This window comes from Mixophyes fleayi, chromosome 8 (assembly GCF_038048845.1).
Source record: "Mixophyes fleayi isolate aMixFle1 chromosome 8, aMixFle1.hap1, whole genome shotgun sequence".
Taxonomy (NCBI): Eukaryota; Metazoa; Chordata; class Amphibia; order Anura; family Limnodynastidae; genus Mixophyes; species Mixophyes fleayi.
The window spans coordinates 87,803,753-87,820,170 of record NC_134409.1 but is presented as its reverse complement, the minus strand read 5'-3'; the positions used below and the strand labels follow the sequence as shown (position 1 = coordinate 87,820,170).

The window sequence follows — 16,418 nt, the reverse complement described above, 5'->3', positions numbered from 1 at the left end:
TTGCAGAGGCGCATAACAGTAGGGTTGCAGGGCATCCTGGAATTTTCAAGACGTTAGAAATCCTTTCCCGTACAGTCTGGTGGCCATCTATGTCTGCTGACGTCAGGAGTCATGTCCTCTCATGTGAGGTTTGTGCCAGAAACAAAGTTCCTAGGATCCGCCCAATAGGCCAGTTAGTTCCTTTGGCACCACCTGCAAAACCATGGACCCACTTGTCCATGGACTTTATAGTGGATCTACCACATTCTGCAGGACACAATACCATTTGGGTCGTGGTAGACCGGTTCAGCAAGATGTCCCATTTCGTTCCCTTACCCAGACTGCCTACAGCTCGGGATTTGGCCGTCTTATTCATTCAACATATTTTCCGGCTCCATGGACTCCCTACTGACATAGTTTCCGATCGGGGTTCTCAGTTCATAGCGCAATTCTGGAGATCTTTCTGTACCCTTCTCGGAATCAAGGTTAGTTTATCATCCGCATATCACCCTCAGTCTAATGGGCAGACCGAAAGAGTTAACCAGTCCTTGGAAAAGTTTTTGCGATGCTACACGTCAGAGTTCCATGATAATTGGTCTTCCTTGTTACCCTGGGCGGAATTTGCCTGTAACAATTCCTGTCATTCATCTACTAAAACTTCTCAGTTTTTCTGCAATTATGGTTTTCACCCCAGATCTAACTCCCTGTATTCGCTTAACCCAGTTGTTGTCCAGGAGATCCGTTCCACTGCAAGAGATCTCAGAGTTATCTGGAGGAAAGTACAGGCATCTCTGAAACAAGCATCAGTTGTCGCAAAAAAAATTTCGGATCGCCACCGTACCATCTGCTCCTTCAAGGTGGGCCAGAGAGTGTGGCTGTCTACAAAAAACATTAAACTCAGACAGCCTTGCAAAAAGTTGGGTCCCAAGTTCATCGGCCTGTTCCTTATCATCAAGCAGGTTAATTCTGTCGCATTTAGGTTAAGAATTCCGGGCTCGTTGAGAATTCCCAACACATTTCACTGTTCTCTGTTGAAGCCGGTATTATATCCTACTCAAATCCAGTCTTCAAATTTGCCTTAGAGAAAATCAAACAGATCACCAAGATACGTTGTTCAGAAGATCTTGGATTCCAAAAAAGTGCAAGGTCAGGTGCACTTCCTAGTGCAGTGGAGGAATCGTGGGTTAGAAGAACGGTCTTGGATCCCACGGAGACAACTCGATGCTCCTAAACAGTTGAAGGAGTTCTTTAAAAAATTTTCAAGGAAACCGGGATGTCGGGGTTCCTTAACCCCTCCTCAAGGGGGGGAGTACTGTCACGAGCCGCGGCGGTACTCACAGCCGCCGCGGCTCGCTTCCTGTCGGTCCCAAGGTCCCGGCCGTCACCATGACGACTGGGACGTCATTTCCTTCCAACTCCCGACCGTTGCCAAGGCAACGGTCGGACGCTTCCTCAGCGCCGTGTCCTGGCAGCCAGGCGCGCATGCGCTCTAGGGACAATCAGGCAGATTTAGCCTGTGGCTGAATTAGCAGGCATTAGCCTGCAGCTGTGGATTTCAGGGCTAAGCCCTGATTGGTCTTGCTAGGTGCTGGCAATTAGCCTACAAGTGTGGCCTTGTCTAGGGGCAGGTTCTGATTGGTTGTGGGTTGTATTTAAGGCAATGAGGTCTGCTGCCTCATTGCCGGTTATAGCTTCTGTGCTCCAGTCTGCTGACCTGCTTGTTCCAGTTCCTGTATCTACGTTTTGACTTCCCGTGTATGACCCTTGGCTTCGTATTTGACTTCGCTTGTGTTTCCTGTGACCCTGATCCTTGGCGCGTTTACTCGTTCTGCTACTTTGCCTGTGACCTCTGACCTCAGCTTGTTCATTGTTACTGTAACCTGCTGCCGACCTTTGACCTCTGCGTGGACCTGACTCTTCTTGCCTGGGTTCTCCCCAGCCGGTACACACTTCACGACCCTCTGTCAGTCTGCAGCCCAGTCTGTCCCCACCATCAGGGGCTCCAGTGAACACCTGACTGGCAGAGTAGACTCCGGGTTGTGTTGTGCCGGCTGGAGGGGTTCCTAACACTAACATACAAGGACATCATCAGAACTGCACCAACATACATCTCCACACTTGTCTTAAAATATCTCCCAACTCGACAACTCCGTTTTGCACAAGACCTGCGTCTCTCTTCTACTCTCATTACATCCTCCCATTCCCGGTTACAGGACTTTTTTCGAGCTGCACCCACTCTGTGAAATTCCCTCCCTCGTAGAATACGTCTTTCCTCTGGTCAACAAACTTTAATGCATTCTCTGAAACCCACTTCTTCAGGCAAGCTTATAATATTCCTCAACTACCCTCTTAACCTTACTAGGCTACCATATTACCACCCTTTATACAATTTACACAAGACAACAACCCTCTGGCCCCAGATCAACATTGCTTTTGTGACTGGATCACATAGCATACAAATCACTTTTTATCCTTTGCAATGTGGCTGGACCAATATGCAGTATGTAGATTTAACCATTGATCATTGACCTATAGATTGTAAGATTGCGAGCAGGGCTCTGTTACCTCTTTGTCTGATTTACCCAGTATTGTTTATTATGGTTTGTCCCCAATTGTAAAGCGCTACCGAATTTCCTGGCACTATATAAATAAATGTTGATGATGATGATGATGATGATGATCTCCTGCTGCATGTCCCCCAGGTATAGTGCCAACAATCCTGGCTGGTTGGTCTAGTGCTGGTTTCTGTGAAATCAGGGTACCCCACGCATTTCTTCCCCCTGATTTTGCAGAAACCAGCAATAGTCTGGCAGCACTAGGGTTAATACCATTAGGAGGGGGAACCCCACGTTTTTTTAAAATAAATAAATAAAAATAAAATTTTTAACAGAGTAAAGAGCCGGCGACCGGCCGACCCACTGGCTAACTTAGACTAGCCCCAGAGCTGGAGCAAGAGATAGGGCAGAAAGACAGAGTTATTTCCACGGCCCTAGAGCTTGCTATGGCTATGGCTGTATGAGTCTGAGTTTGGCACACCCACACTGTACATTACCTACGGACACAAGCCCCTTCCCAGTCCCGATCACTCCCCTTTCACGGATGCTGTAGTACATGCCCTTTCCGTGCGCTGCCGCATGGAAAAGGGCTGTATCTGCCAGTTATGAGCATGAGCACAGTGATGTTTCATACTTTATGCTCAAAATCAGCAGATACGTGCCCTAATGAATTAGGCCCCAAGTATTTTTATGATAACAGCTGCAATCTAAATGTACTGTATGTTTCAGTAATAACTGTGGATAAAGCTGCTACTACTGCTAATGCTTTTGGATCAGAATTTGCCAAGTGACTTTGGGCCTATCTAACATGATTTGCTACTTTGCCCGTTAAGTAGCTACTATTGCAGCGATGACAAATGTCTTAATGGAGCAATTTACTATTAAAGTTATGTTGGGACAGCACTTCCGATAGGAGGTTCTCCAGACCCCTAATAATGAAATCTTCAGGTTCTGACTGGATTGCTAACACACTTAAAAATGCCTAAACTATGTGAAAAAAACAGTTTCTGCATGGTTTAAGGCTTGATAAGTAGGTCCCTTTAACTAGGGCAGTTCCACACACAATTTTCTTCATTAGTAAACAACTAACTGGTAGTACGTGTTCCTGTTTGTCATATACCGAAGATATACCCATGTATTTTCCTATAATTTGTGCATGAGCAAAATTTAAGCAGCTGTCCTAGGAAGTAGCAGGTATTGGAGGGCAGCAAATAGTAGGGAATTTAGTACAAAACACAGTAACTGATAGGCTGGGAGCTCACAGTGCGATTACTTCTTCATTGCACAGTGCACTCCCAGTCTATCAGTGCCTCGGAGCCACTGCTTCACGTCAAGAACAAGTTAAACAGTATAACCATTACTCTTCACGTAAGTGAAAAAATGGGATTTTACTACAGCTTATGGTAGTCAGACATTGTTGTTTTATGCACTTCAAATTGCCCCCACATGCTGGCCACTCCCACTCCCCTGGCGCACTTCAATAGTGGGGGAGGGTTCCATTGCATGAACTTGCTCCAGGCTTCATGGCTCCACTCTACATCTGTGTCCACCCGACAGGGGTTGAAGAGGGGAGTGGGGGCCCTGCCATATTAATTTGTACTGGGCCCCACAGTTTCTGATGACAACCCTGAATGTGTTTTATATTGTGCTCTTCACTATTATGTTGATGTCACGACTATATGTTGTGTACCTGCTATCGCTGGCACTACTCGGAAGAAGGTGTGGAATCTAACGTTCACCAGGGACCCCCGCAAGGAGGTATGGACTCCACCGCAGGAGACACGCAGGTCGCGGTCCTTCCACGAGTCAGATAGCGAGTCACAAGAGAAGAGTTGTCAGACAAGCCGGGTCGGTAATCTGTGCTGGCAATGAAGGTACACAAGGAATATCCGGAGGGATGGTGAGACAAGCTGGGTCGGTAACGTTCTAAAAGCGTAGTACAACAGGAAGATCCAAAAGAGGTAGTCAAATGGCCCGGGTCACAAGGGTCACAGGCAGGCAGGAAGATTCAGGAACAGGCAAGAACTGGAACACTGGAAACACTGGGGGCAGGTAGAGACCTGATACCTGACACAGGTGAGGAGCCAGGAAGTGGTTTAAATACATTGGTGGAACAATGGGAGCAGAGCACAGTGGCGCTGTCATCGCTAGCACCAGGAGATAATAATAATAATAGCGTCCCGTTGCCTAGCGTGTGTATCCAGTGGCCCGGCAGCCGGAAGTGACGCATCTGGTTGCTAGGCTGAGAGACTGCATAGGCGACCGTCCTAGAGAGATCGCGGGACGGCGCCTGGCAGTTGATTTGAGACAGGAATTAGAGAGTTTGCATTTGAGCATTGCAGCAGACAGCACAACAGCTTCACCTTACCTGTGTGTGTGTGTGTGTGTGTGTGTGTGTGTTTGTGATGACCAGGTCTGCGAATAAGTAATCATGTTAAATCAGACATGAAATACTCATTGGGATGCAATTAGATCACGATGCATTCTTTCTGGTTGCATAGTATGGACTGTAGGCATATAAAATTCAATTAATCTTAAAACCAATACAACTATGCAGCATGTGTATTGCATAAATATCTAATTTTAAATGGCTGCTCTGACAATCCCACACCCATGTTTTACTTTTTTAAAGCTCTTTCAGAATGTTAAAATAGGGAAATCCAAATGTGTCTCCATCTTTTTGTAATGTTAACTGAAGTTTACCATAGCTGTGGACCAACATATAACTTTTTTGGTCAGACAGAATAATTTTGGCTACATCATGCCACTGTTTTAATTACGCAATCGCAAGGGCAAACAGAGCAAATACAATTACACTCACTTCTACATTTGTAAATAGTTCACATTTAATAAAGGTCCAACTCACATTCTTTTATTATTAAGAATTATGAGATTAATTATACAAAAATAAACCTACATTAAAGACACTTATTCTTCAGGTCCTAAGAAATGTATGATGTTTGGTCTTATATTAATCCACATTTTACCAGTAGTAATCCGGTATCATCAGAGAAGCGATCGCTAGTTATGATTAGTATAAAATTCATACTCAAAAATACTTTGTTAAAGGGTTAGTTCAAACCAGAGTTTTGGTGGTTCCCTAAGGCAAGACACCTATGCAGCTGCTGGAGTGAGTTGCCTCCACCTTTGGAAAGGCATAATTTGAACTGACCTATGACCTGCATTGTATTGGACTGACTTGACCCCTGAGCCAATGAAGAAAGATCTTAGTGTTATCTTTGTATACATTGTGATATCATTACTGGTTTTTACAATCCAAACTGCATATATACAGCCAATGACCCAGAAACATTCTCTTTGCCAATACAGACTACAGACTGTCGCTGGATTCAATGCGCAAGCGTAATGTATTGGTTATACATTCTTATACTTTGCTGTAATTCTGCTTCATTTTTCTGTTAAATATCTTTGCACGTTGGAACCACACTGATCGCATCGGAAAATCTTTATTGGTGACGATAGAAAAGGACATTACAGGAGTCATTAAGATACGATTTGGTTCCAGTTGTAACGCTGGAGTTGAACTGTTTTTTCATCTGCAGACACTGCAGATGAATGTCAGCTGGGTATAAAGCAGAGGCAAACCTTATTAGGAACATGAGAGGTTGGGACAAAAGTGTGAAATATAAACCCAAAGACTTTTAAAAAACTAAAGCTGTTAAATGCATTGCACTTCAATGTTCAATTGTGGTAGTATATTAATTCAGATGTGACAAGTCCTTTTTAAAATCAACTTGGCTTCATAGTTGGAATTTCCCTTAAATCCAAATGTTCTTGCCAAGCTCATGGCATAGCCCCTCAAATTCTACAGACATTGGTGCCTGGTAAATTATTATTTAGGTGAAACCTGTCCTCGTGGACAGCTCCATCCAGTATGATAGATCTGGCTTCATCAATGGGCAGACGGCTTCCACATAGTTGAATATTCTCCAGCCACCAAGTCTGAAGAATTCAAAATTTACCTTTCTGCTAGTCAGAGTCAAAATGAGGAAATTAAAGAATAAAAATTAATTGATAGTTTCCACTATAATATATGCAGGTTACTTAATTCTATATTTTTGGCTAGAACATTAAATTAGAACCACACAGAAGTACATAAAACCAAACATTTATTATCTAAAATTATACTTATGGAAACTTTGCAAACAAGCAGTGAAACCATTCATATTGCAAATACTTTATGTGGTCTTTATGTGGTCATAAATTTAATAATGTCTATACGTTTATATGATGGTATGCACTGGAATGGTAACATATGTTAAATCTCCTGAAAAATGTCTTCTTTTTCTGATGTAGGTCAGTTATCACTCTTTTGCGTCACTGATACCGCCAGCTGTGATTGCAAATGTGGCTTCATTTTCTGGCATCTCAGGGCTGTCAAAGAACAACATGTAAACATTATTAGTAACATGTATTATATGAAATCCGAGTGTGTAACTTTAACATTTTTCTTTCAAATCATTGATACATGTTTAAATGGATTTTTATTTTAATTGTCTCTTAAAAACTAATGGTACAAAACATATTTAAAAATTAACTTGCCTTTCATATTTACAGAAAACAATGTATATATGCCTAGAGTATGCCAAGTAAACACTTGACATCATGTCCTATAATGGCAATAAAGACCAGGGGGTAAATGTATCAAGCTGAGAGTTTTCCGGCGAGTTTGAAAAGTGGAGATGTTGCCTATAGCAACCAATCAGATTCTAGCTGTCATTTTGTAGAATGTACTAAATAGATGATGGCTAGAATCTGATTGGATTTTCAAACCCGCCAGAAAACTCTCAGCTTAAAACATTTACCCCCAGAAGAATTACCATATTGACAAGATATGGTCACTAGAACTTTTTGGGTTTAATTTAGTTGGAGTATTGGTTTATTGCTGGCCAATTTCTGGGGAAGAAGAGACACATTTTTGGAACTTCATGCAGGTGTCCAAATGCCATGAAGGCCACAATATTATGACAAATTAGCTAGCTTCCCTGGTATAAAAATGAATATACATTGTTAACTATACATAGTGTGAAAAAAGCCACAGGTTTAGAGAAGTTGTGAGGTTTCTGCTTTGGTGGCAATGGGTGGTGTGGTTGCCTACTGGAAACTTTCAATTTTAAGAGACACTAGTTAAACAAGGTAGAGCATTAGTGTGTGTAACACACAAAAAAAGTGGTGCATCAGGACATACCAGTTGACCTTGGACATTCAGACAAGAGGGAGTTTCTTACCCCACTTGGAATCATGCAAACAGTCCAACCCACCACATACCACTGTTGAGCATACAGAAGTTTACATCAACTATCCTGTGTATTTTAGACAACAGTTATTCTTTGCTTTGAGTGAGTATAATACTTCATATGCTGTATTACAACCACCCTGTTTTTTTCCATCCTTTGATGACTGAGGATCCAAAAGCTGCACGGGAGAACAGCAACCTAACCGGACACCAACATGCTAGTCTATACTCCCCTCCATGACACTGCAAAGTGTATTTGCCACCACTGAAGCTCTATCACAGATGAGGGGGACAACAGGATATATACAGCACTACACAAACACAGGGACTCCCAAATCATGGGTTTACACTGCATCAACACAATATTGTAGAATCTCCCTGCAACTGCCCAACCATAATGGGCTGCCGCACACGAACAATCACATCATTGAGTCCTAGGCTCCATTGCCAGCACAAGGAAAGGCCAGGTGTGGACGTTACGATGGGCTGGGTTATCAGGACATGCTGCAACCCCATTATCCTACACTGCACCCCTGCTGCTGGGTCCCATGGTATTTCTCACCTCCAGACACAGACGCAGATACCAACAAGATGAAGGGTGGCAATCAAGACAGAACCCTGGAGCAGAGGTACCAGGAGCGTGGTGCCCATCTACTGACAAAGGCCTACAATGAGTATCCTTCACTTCGCCACCAAGATAACAGCAGACAGCGGGATGAACAGTAGCGACCAGTATCGCACAAGAGGAGTGTGCACATGCCAGCAGCCAGTGCCTGCTGTCGAAGTCGTATAATTGGATGAACAAAAGTATATTAGTTAATATTGTTTTATCGGTCGATTGCACTCAGTATGCAACGCTACACGTGGCATTCTGCGATCGCACGGTAAAATACGCACGTACACACTCTCATTACAACATTCACTTATTTATATAATTCATATTGATTCTATTCTACAGTGATTTATGATTATATGTACACCTCAGTGTTATTTAAGGTTCAGGTTAAAGGAAATGTGTCATGTCTGATATCATATTAGTCCCCTTTACATCAGCAGCTGTCCGGTGCATTCGGCGAAGAGATCGCACATTGCATACTCTAGTTATTGATGTTAGGGAATAAACCTTTAATATGATGCTGACTATAAAATGCTAATAGACTAGTTGTAACTGGAGTCTTGGCGGGAACAAAGGAGCACATCCCATGGAGAGATGACCCCCACCTTTGGATTCTTTAGTTTGAACTAGCCTATGACCTGTTTACCCTGGACCCACCCGAAGTCTGGACCTATAGAAGCAAGCCACGTCATCTGCATTGTTCACTCTGTAACACTGATTGTATATATATCATAGCTGCGCTCCCACTAGCTTCAGTCATTCTCTGACCACAGTATTCAAGGGTGAACTACTGTCGACTGGTACCCGTGGGAGTGCAGCGTAGCGCAGCGGTATGTATGTATCTTTTGGTATTGGCTGTACTGTACTGTATTATATTATAATCATGTATTGAACTGTTAAACTTTGCATCTGCTAAAATAAATCACTTTGCGTTGGAAACACAATACAATTGTCTATGCAATGCTTATTTGAATACAATAAAATTACTTTAATACTGCATTGCCCGACAGATAGTACCGGGTGAACACCAATTACAGGAGGACTCTAGCAGCCACACACTGCACAGTCAACGTCATGTCTAGTGCAGTGTCAACAGCTGGTGCCACTTCCAGTGTGGCTAAGGAAAAGACATCTGATGTAACTACAACTGCAGAGAGGATTGTCTCATGTTTTTAATTTTAGTGATGTTAGCAATGAACATGTTTAATTAGACAATAGCTCAGCTTAAGATAGCTCATATTAGTCCGAGGCCGAACAATTTTATAAGATTTTGAAAGAGCAGCTACATATTGTGAGGCTAGAAGTGTGAAATCCTCCAGAAAGGAGTTCGGACATCTCCACAAAGGAGTTCGGACATCTCCACATTGAATGTCAGACTGTCGGATACTTCCGATGACCAGCTGACGATCATATGACCAAGTTCCATGTGATGAGACTTACATATATAAGGAAGTGCTGTTGAGTCTCTCTATTATATTTGCCTCTGATGAAGCGGCGGTACGCCGGAAAACGCGTCAGGACTGTTATCTGAGACCACTTACTGGGTACTGGCCAGTTTACAACCCCGGGGTTGACTTATACTACTGCCGATATAGCTCACTGTGGATTGCCATTTTTATCGGATTGAAGATATGTGGCTGTAACTACTCATGGTGGATAAAGTCCACGGGCTTATGTAGCAAAGCTAAGTAAGTACCTGTTTGAACTTTTTGGTGCTAAATTGCACCTATCGGTGCTTGTTATCTGGACACTGTTACAGGGAATATAACCATTTGCCACAGATTGAGTCACAAAAGGATATAATCTTCGGCACAAGTGCCATTCCGTGATCGGTTTCTGCAACGGCAGTATATTTTTTTCACATATGGTACCATATATCTATATATTTTTTCTGGCCTTGGATCCGGGTATACCTTTGGACTTATTGAAGTCAGCTTACTTATAGCTGTATATTAGCTAATTACTGCCTATATCAGTTTATAAGCTTTATATCTTATCCTATTTACATGTTGAACGAGTATATAACAATTTATGCTCATAATAAATTGTTTATTTTTATTAATTTTTTATGCTTGTGGCTTTGCGCTTTTCCTATTTGTATGTATTTATTGCCTTTTGACAGAATCAGACTGTGTCTTTGAAGAGCTGCAGTACAAGCATATTAAGGGTATATTGCAGCGCCCTACATTGTTTCTCTGTTTGGCTAGAGGAAGAAGTTAGTGGGCCCAGGGGTGAACTTGGTTAGGGGACAGCTTGGGTAGACATCATTGCAAATATCACTTGGCTTTGTACAAGGGGGCATAGCATTATTTTGTGATTTAGGTGCAGTGGTGGCTTAATTACCAAAGCAGACCATAAGGAACATTAGTGGGGTGCCTTTATAGAGATATTCACCCTAAATGAGGTAGGCTTGAAGGAAGGCTATCGAGAGGGGAACAGTGCAAGCTGAATCATATAACTGATTGAGAGGGTTGTTTGTTTACTCCAGATGTTACATAGATCATCATCATCAACATTTATTTATATATCGCCAGCAAATTCCGTAGCGCTTTACAATTGGGAACAAACATTTATAAGACAATACTTGGTAATACACACAGACAGAGAGGTAAGAGGGCCCTGCTCAGAAGCTTACAATCTATGGTACAATGGGAGTTTGAATCACAAGGGCATGTGCTACATCAAATCATATTGCACATTGGACCAGCTAGAATGCAAAGATAAAAAGTATTCAGTTGGCTGTGTAATTAGTCACACAGCAATGCTGGTCAAAGGGTTGTTGTCTTGTGTTAGCTGTGTAGAGGGTGGTAAAGGTAACCTAGGGAGATTAAAATGCAGGTTGAGGAATATTATAAGCTTGTCTGAAGAAGTGGGTTTTCAGATAACACTTGAAGGTTTGAAGACTAGAGAAAAGTCTTACTGTGCGAGGGAGGGAATTCCACAAAGTGGGTGCAGCCCGAAAAAAGTCCTGTGACCGGGAATGTGAGGATGTGATGAGAGTGGAAGAGAGACGTAGATCTTGTGCAGACCGGAAGATGTCGAGTCGGGAGAAATTTTGAGACAAGTGAGGAGATGTATGTCGGTGCAATTTTGTTGACGGCCTTGTATGTTAGTAGAAGAATTTTATATTGGATTTGTTGAAATACTGGCAGTCAATGTAGAGACTGACAGAGTGCCTCAGCAGAGGAAGAACGGTTTGCAAGGAAAATCAATCTAGACGCTGCGTGCAAAATAGAGTGTAGGGGTTTAAGGCTGATTTTGGGAAGACCAGTAAGGAGGGAATTGCAATAGTCGATGCAGGAGATGTAAAGTATGTCAAAGTCGTATAATTGGATGAACGAAAAGTATATTGGTTAATATTGTTTTATCGTGCGATTGCACACAGCATGCCACGCTACACGGGGCATGGCTCTATCACGCGGTAAAATACGCACACACTCGCACTACAACATTTGGTTATTTATATATTTCATATTTATTAAAGGTTCCAATCCACATTCATTTATTAGTAAAATGTATTAGATTGTATATTTATTTATATATAATACTGTAGTAAAAGTTTTTATGGTTCAGGTGTTTTAAAAGATAAAGAGTTTGGTCTCATATTAAAGCTTATGTCACCAGCATTAACCCGGTGTGGACGGAATAGCGATCGCATCTAGCGATCGCAAGATACAAGCAATAAGAGATTAATGCTCTTAAATACATTTATGTAGGTCAGTTTGAACTGGTCATTCACAGTCAAATTATGGGAACAATAGGGTGGGGGATGTTCCCCTCACCCTCTGTAAGGATCAAATGAACTGACCTATGACGTGCAAGGAACTGGAATGCCATTAATCCCCCCGGACCAATGAAGAACTTACTAAGTGTTAGCTGGACAAGTATACACAAGCATACTGGCTTTTGTCTTCTCTTCTTCTTTCTTTTGGAAACTAGAAATGTGACCGCATGGACTGCAGTCATTGAACCTGAATGAAACCTATAAGGAAGATGTAATGTATTCGGTGTTTTTATACTTTCCTGATTTAATGTAAGATCTTAAATAGGTATCATGTATCGGCTATATTGTACTGTATTGTACTTATTTATTGAACTGCTAAACAAATTGTTTTTGCTAAATAAATTGCTTGTGCTTCGGAACCACACAAATACAATCGCTTGGGCAATGCTTATTTGGAAACGATAGAATTACTTTAATAATTACATGAATTAAGGTTTTTGCAGTGTCTTGTGTGAGATATGTGCGTATTCTGGAAATGTTCTCTAGATGTATGTAACATGATTTAGATATAGAGTCAATGTGGGGAATAAATGATAGTTGTGAGTCAAGGATTACACCTAGGCATCAAGCTTGCGGGGTGAGATTTATGGTCATGTTATCAACAGAAATAGAAATGTCAGGCAGGAAGCTTCTGCTTTTGGGTGGGAATATTATTAATTCAGTTTTAGAAAAATTGAGTTTGAGTTTGCGAGATGACATCCAAGATGAAGTGGTAGAAAGACTATCAGTAACGTGAGATAACACAGATGGTGAAAGATCAGGAGAGGATAGATAGATTTGTGTATCATCCGCATAGAGATGATACTGAAATCCAAAGGAGCTTATTAGTTTTCCAAGAGAAGTGGTGTAGATAGAGAATAGCAGAGGACCTAGGACTGAGCCTTGTGGTACTCCAACTGATAAAGGAAGCGGCGCAGAGGTGGATCCAGAGAAATTAACACTGAAAGAGCGATTTAGATAGGTAGGATGAGAACCAGGATAGGACAGTGCTTTCAAGACCTAGGGATTGCAGCGGTTGTATGAGGAGAGAGTGGTCAACAATATCAAATGCAGCAGAGAGATGCAGGAGAATTAGAAGAGAATAATGGCCTTCAGTTTTTGCTGTGATGAAATCATTGACAACCTTGGTTAGTGCAGTCTCTGTGGAGTGTTGAGAGCGAAAGCTTGACTGAAGAGAATCCAGTAGGTTGTTTGCTTTAAGAAAGTGTGTGAGGTGAGTGTAGGCTATTCTCTCAAGAAGCTTGGAAGGCTTGGGAGCTGAGAGATGGGGCAGTAATTTGAGAGAGAGTTTGGGTCAGAATTATGGTATTTTCAAATAGGAGTAATCACTGCATGCTTGAATAGTGATGGAAAAATACCAGTAGAGAGATAGATTACAGATTTTAGTTAGAGGTGGAATAAGCACAGGAGACAGGGACTTACCAATTTGTTCAGGGAATGGGATCAAGATGACAGGAGGTAGAGTAGGAAGATGAGAAGACAGTAGTAGGAAGATGAGAAGACAGTAGAAACGTCTTCTTCATTTGTGGGATCAAATGAAGAAAGAGTGTCAGAGGGTGCTACAAAGGAATTGAGCTGGATACCATTTCAAGTCTGATCTTATCAATTTTGTCCTTGAAATAGGAAGCAAGATCCTCAGCACTGATGGTAGTCGGAGGGTTTGGGGTGGGAGGATTGAGAAGAGATTTAAATGTGTTAAAAAGTCATTTGGGGTTAGAGGCCTGAGCATAGATGAGATATTGGAAGTATGTTTGTTTTGCAATGTCCAGAGAATTTCTATAGCAGTGGTAGGTACCAGTATATGTGATGAAATCATTAGTGGTACAAAATTTACGCCAGTAACGTTCTGCTTTACGAGAGAGTTTTTGTAGAGTTTGTGTTACTTTAGTGTGCCACGGTTGGCAAAGAAGTCTACGCGGAGTATGTAGTGTCGCTGGAACCACTTGATCAAGGGCAGTTGCTAAGGTTTGGTGAAAATGGGGTACTGCCCGATCAGCAGAGGAGAATGTAGAAATTGGGGAGAGTAGGTGTTGGAGAGAGGTGGAAAACTGTTGAAGATCAATAGAGTTGATATTCCTGCGGTTGTTAGGAGGCTTGGAAAAGTTTGACACTGGGGAGGGTAAAGAACTGGGGGTGAGCGAGTAGTTAATAAGGTGATGAGGGGGAAAGAAGTGTTAAGTAAATCAGAAACTGAGCATAGTCTAGAGAAAACAAGATAAAAACAGTGGCCATCCTGATGAATTGAAGATTCAATCCACTGGGAGAGGTCAAGGATGTTAGAGAGAGTAGTTTGGAAGCAGCATTGGAACGTGGATTAGAAATAGGGATGTTGAAATCATCCATGATGTTGGTGGGGATGTCAGAGGATAAAACATGAGGTAGCCATGCAGAGAAGTGTTCAAGAAATTGTTTGTGTGGTCCAGGGGGGCAATAGATGACAGCAACACGCATAGAGAACGGGTTAAAAATCCTGACAGTGTGTACTTTAAAAGATGTGAACGTGAGTGATGGGACATTTGGTAGAACTGTGAATGTGCACTGTGGGGAGAGAAGTAGTCCAACTCCACTTCCTTGTCTGCCTCCTGGTCTGGGGGTGTGGGTGAAATGGAGACCACCATGTGAAAGGGCTGCAGGTGAGGTAGTGTCTGTGTCACGAATGAATGCAGGAATACAGCTAAGGAGCAACGAATAAGGTGAAAAACATTCAATGTTTATTTGCTAAAGAGTATGAACAGAAGATGTAATAATGAGCTTCGCAGAATTACCAGGTATGCGGCAGTTGCAGGTAAACAGGAGGTATGGAAAGATTCCAGGCAGCAAGTGCAGGGAAATGCAGAGGTAATTACTAGGTTCACAGATGATACAGGTAAGCAAAGAATAACAGGATGTGACCACAGAGTGTAACATCAATAACCAGCAATGAATGCTGGGAGAGACAGCTATACATAGGGAACAGCCAGGTGCCAGAGATAATTAGTGCAGCAGGGTTAACTCCTAAGGGACTAGAAGCAGGCACAATAGCAGCACCACTGTGAATAGAGGTACTGCTGCAACACATAAAAAGAAACACAAATAATAAAGTCTAATAGTCCTGGAGGCAGGAGCTGCCAATACAAATCAGCAAGCTGCAGGCAGATTGTGATAGTCTGATTGCGTGAGCCATGTTTCTGTTATTGCTAGAAGGTTTAGGTTTTTTGAGAGGATGAGATAGTGTACGGAGGTAAGTTTGTTACAAACAGAGCATGCATTCCAAAGGGCACATTTAAAGGACTTTGGAAGAGAGGGGAGGCAGATGATGCATTTGAGGTTTTGCTGGATTTCTGTAGCGTTCAGATATATGTGTGTGGTAGAAGTGAGGAGGACCTGGATTAGGTGATATATCACCAGCTAATAGAAGCAGGGAGGAAGAAAGGTAGGAAAGATGATTGCAAGATGTGTGTCCTTTTAGTTTCTGGCGACAGGGTGAGGCTGTTAAAGTTATTGAATTTAAATAGGAAAAGAGTTCATGAGCGTTAACTAGAGGTGAGTGAAGTAATGAAGGGGCAATGTTGACAGAGGTTTGTGTTGCAGGATGCAGTGGCGCATCAGGGGGGGTTTCTGGATCTCCAGAAACCCCTCCGCTAACAAAGTGCTCCTACATATGGCACTGTACTATACAGCAGCCGCGGCGGTGTCAAAGAAGCGTCCGTGGTGGTGCTGTATTGTATACAGCACCGCCGCGGACGCTTCTTTGACAGCGCCGCGGCTGCTGTATAGTACGGTGCTGCCGAAACGCAGCAGCTCTCTCACAGTTTTTTGGGGGGGTTTTTCGGTGCAGGGGGGGAAACCCCTAACAATCCTGCGTGCGCCCCTGGGATAGGTGAGGGATGATATAGTCTTAAAGATAATGCCATGAAAAGAGAGAAAGAAAAATATTTTGGCAAGCATTGGGATTTATAAGTAAAATAGCAAAAAATTAGGTAATTAAAATAATTACCTAATTGCAATGTCCTGTTTAATCAGAGAAGTAGTGCAGAGATGCTTGTCCAAGTATGGTGATGTAGGTTTAGGAAAGCTTGTATATTCTACAACGGAAACCAATCCGCAAAGGAATACACAAAAAAGGAAGGGCAGCCAGGCAACTAGATTCTCAAGATACTCTAGTTACCCAAGATACTCAAAGTAATCATGCCAAGCAAAGACAGCTAACCCGGTGAACTTGAGCAGGATGTTGGTGTAGCTTGCTAG

At 42.4% G+C, this 16,418-nt stretch overlaps 1 protein-coding gene across 11 annotated transcripts in view; it reads right to left on the bottom strand.

Moving 5' to 3' along the window:
• Positions 1-6,647: 6,647 nt before the first annotated feature.
• DMC1 (DNA meiotic recombinase 1) overlaps positions 6,648-16,418 on the bottom strand; it is a 326,134-nt gene continuing 316,363 nt past the window's right edge. For all 11 annotated transcript variants that reach the window (XM_075182845.1, XM_075182850.1, XM_075182852.1 and 8 more), the window contains one exon: positions 6,648-6,929. In XM_075182845.1, the coding sequence (XP_075038946.1) occupies positions 6,860-6,929 (70 nt within the window). In that variant the 3' untranslated portion in view covers positions 6,648-6,859. The remainder of the gene's footprint in view (positions 6,930-16,418) is intronic.